Genomic DNA, 1,997 nt, shown 5'->3' on the forward strand with positions numbered 1-1,997 from the left:
ATGGTCTCATGCATTTTTCGTTGAATTTAAAATGTATTCACCAGCGTCTGTGATATATCGGTTAGGCGCTTCACCATCGCGCACAGAAGACCTGAGTTCGGTTATTGTGTGGCATGTGGGGAGAATTTTCATGGAGCATTTCGGTCTTTGTGCAGGTACTTTGTAACACTCAAAACCAGTGTTGGCCCTCACAGACAGCTGAAGCCGGCCTCCTAAATGACTTACATTGTGGGGTTTTTTATCATTTGTTCTTCCCCTTGCCCATTTCTATGAGATTGACGCCATCTGATTTGTAGAAAAATGTGTATATGATAGTGTCCAATAGTGTATTACCTGCATACTTAGTATATCAATTAACTGTAATAGCAGATAGAAATTCCAGGATTACAGATGTAAGTCATTGATCTGAGAGCGGTGATGATGTTAGAAATAATAGTGGTGATGATTGGTGATGAGGGATTGCGTTTAAGTAATGTTATCGTTAGAGAGGAAGATATACATTGTGTTGAGAGGGGCGTATAACACCCCCCTCGCCCACATCTGTTCTAAAAAAGAACACTTCATACTCACCCACAGCCGCTGATAAGGAGATTTTCCTTGCCGTCCGTCATGTCGTCTATGTCACGAGAGAGCTCACGTTCACGTGAAATCAAAACTAATGACACTCTTCTGTCAAATCTCCGAGAACAAAAATCTCTGATCGTTCAGGCAAAGAGAGAAACACTTCATTATGTCTTTGTGTTCTTTCCAAGAAGTTGACAAAGTCATCAGAGAGATCAATGAAGTTCAGATATCAAAGCACAAAAATAATTTAAAAGATCAATAAAACTTATCGAATTATGACTAAGACTCTGGAGACTGATAAGATTCCATTTCTGTTTTTTCCTGTGAAAATGATATCCTGACAAGAAACAAAGGCTGTATCTTTTAGAACGTTTATTATTGGCGTCCTAGGGCATCACTCGTAATTCCACAGATGTCACCACTAGCACAGATAAAAAAATGTTTTTTTGTTTTTTTTCTCAGATATTTATAATATCATATTTCATAGAGTCATACTTGTCCCTGCTTAACTGATTACACGAGCCGACGTATATCAACAACAAATTCAAGCAAAGATTCTTATAGAAAAAGCGAGGTAATAAAGTGACTGTTCTCCCAACATCGAGATTCGTTATCGGAATCCCTACCCTATACACGTGTCTCCTTTATGAAGAATTGTGGGGTAGGGGAGTTGGGGGGGGGTGAGATTCAGGAAGGAACTGTAATAGATATCGACAAAACAATGTGTGTTTTAGCAGCTGCAGCTTTTGTCATAGAGAACAAGCCTTATCTCCAGAAAAAAGGATCCACCCCTCTCCCCTCACACACACACACATGATCACAAAGAGTAAGCCTTTTGTTATACATACGAGTGAACAACAAAAGTATAAAGTGGATTGAAGTTTACACGCGTCTACCGAATCGGAAAGTCCTTAGAAGTTTATAGGGAATGTATTCACATACAAAGAAACGCAGCACTATGAACAGCCGACTTCTTACGTTATTTGCCACACGCGTACTGTTACTTCTGTTAACCTTGCTTCTCTTAAAATAAGTAAGTTAATGACGGTATAATAATAATATGACCTGTCAGGTCATTTCGTCATGCAAGTTGTCATTTTTTTTTAAAATTGGATTCTTTCTATAGTCAAAAGAACTGAAGGTTAAATTCAGGTGTGGACTGAAACTTCAGGTTGAGGAAAATACCGAAGGCAGAGATAATCATTAAATCAAACTGGGTAAGTTACAAGATTGGACCCAAATATGCAAATTGTCATTATAGGAAAAGTAAGATAAGGAAAGAGAGTCTTGGGTAATTGTGGGTCTTAAAATGTAAACTGGAAAATACTAACGAGGCTCAACTTTTCAACTCGAAGGCATCTTCAAGAGCCACTGAGAATAATAGACTTCAACAACAGTTAAGGACCACCATGACAGACAGTCCTAATTTTTTA

At 38.4% G+C, this 1,997-nt stretch overlaps 1 protein-coding gene across 1 annotated transcript in view; it reads right to left on the reverse strand.

Moving 5' to 3' along the window:
* LOC106011913 overlaps positions 1-996 on the reverse strand; it is a gene marked incomplete in the record, with an annotated part of 31,675 nt that extends 30,679 nt beyond the window's left edge. The window contains 1 exon segment of the mRNA XM_013083128.2: positions 570-996. Within this exon segment, the coding sequence (XP_012938582.1) occupies positions 570-611 (42 nt within the window).
* Positions 997-1,997: the final 1,001 nt, after the last annotated feature.

Source organism: Aplysia californica, unplaced genomic scaffold (assembly GCF_000002075.1).
Source record: "Aplysia californica isolate F4 #8 unplaced genomic scaffold, AplCal3.0 scaffold00212, whole genome shotgun sequence".
NCBI classification, from domain to species: domain Eukaryota; kingdom Metazoa; phylum Mollusca; class Gastropoda; order Aplysiida; family Aplysiidae; genus Aplysia; species Aplysia californica.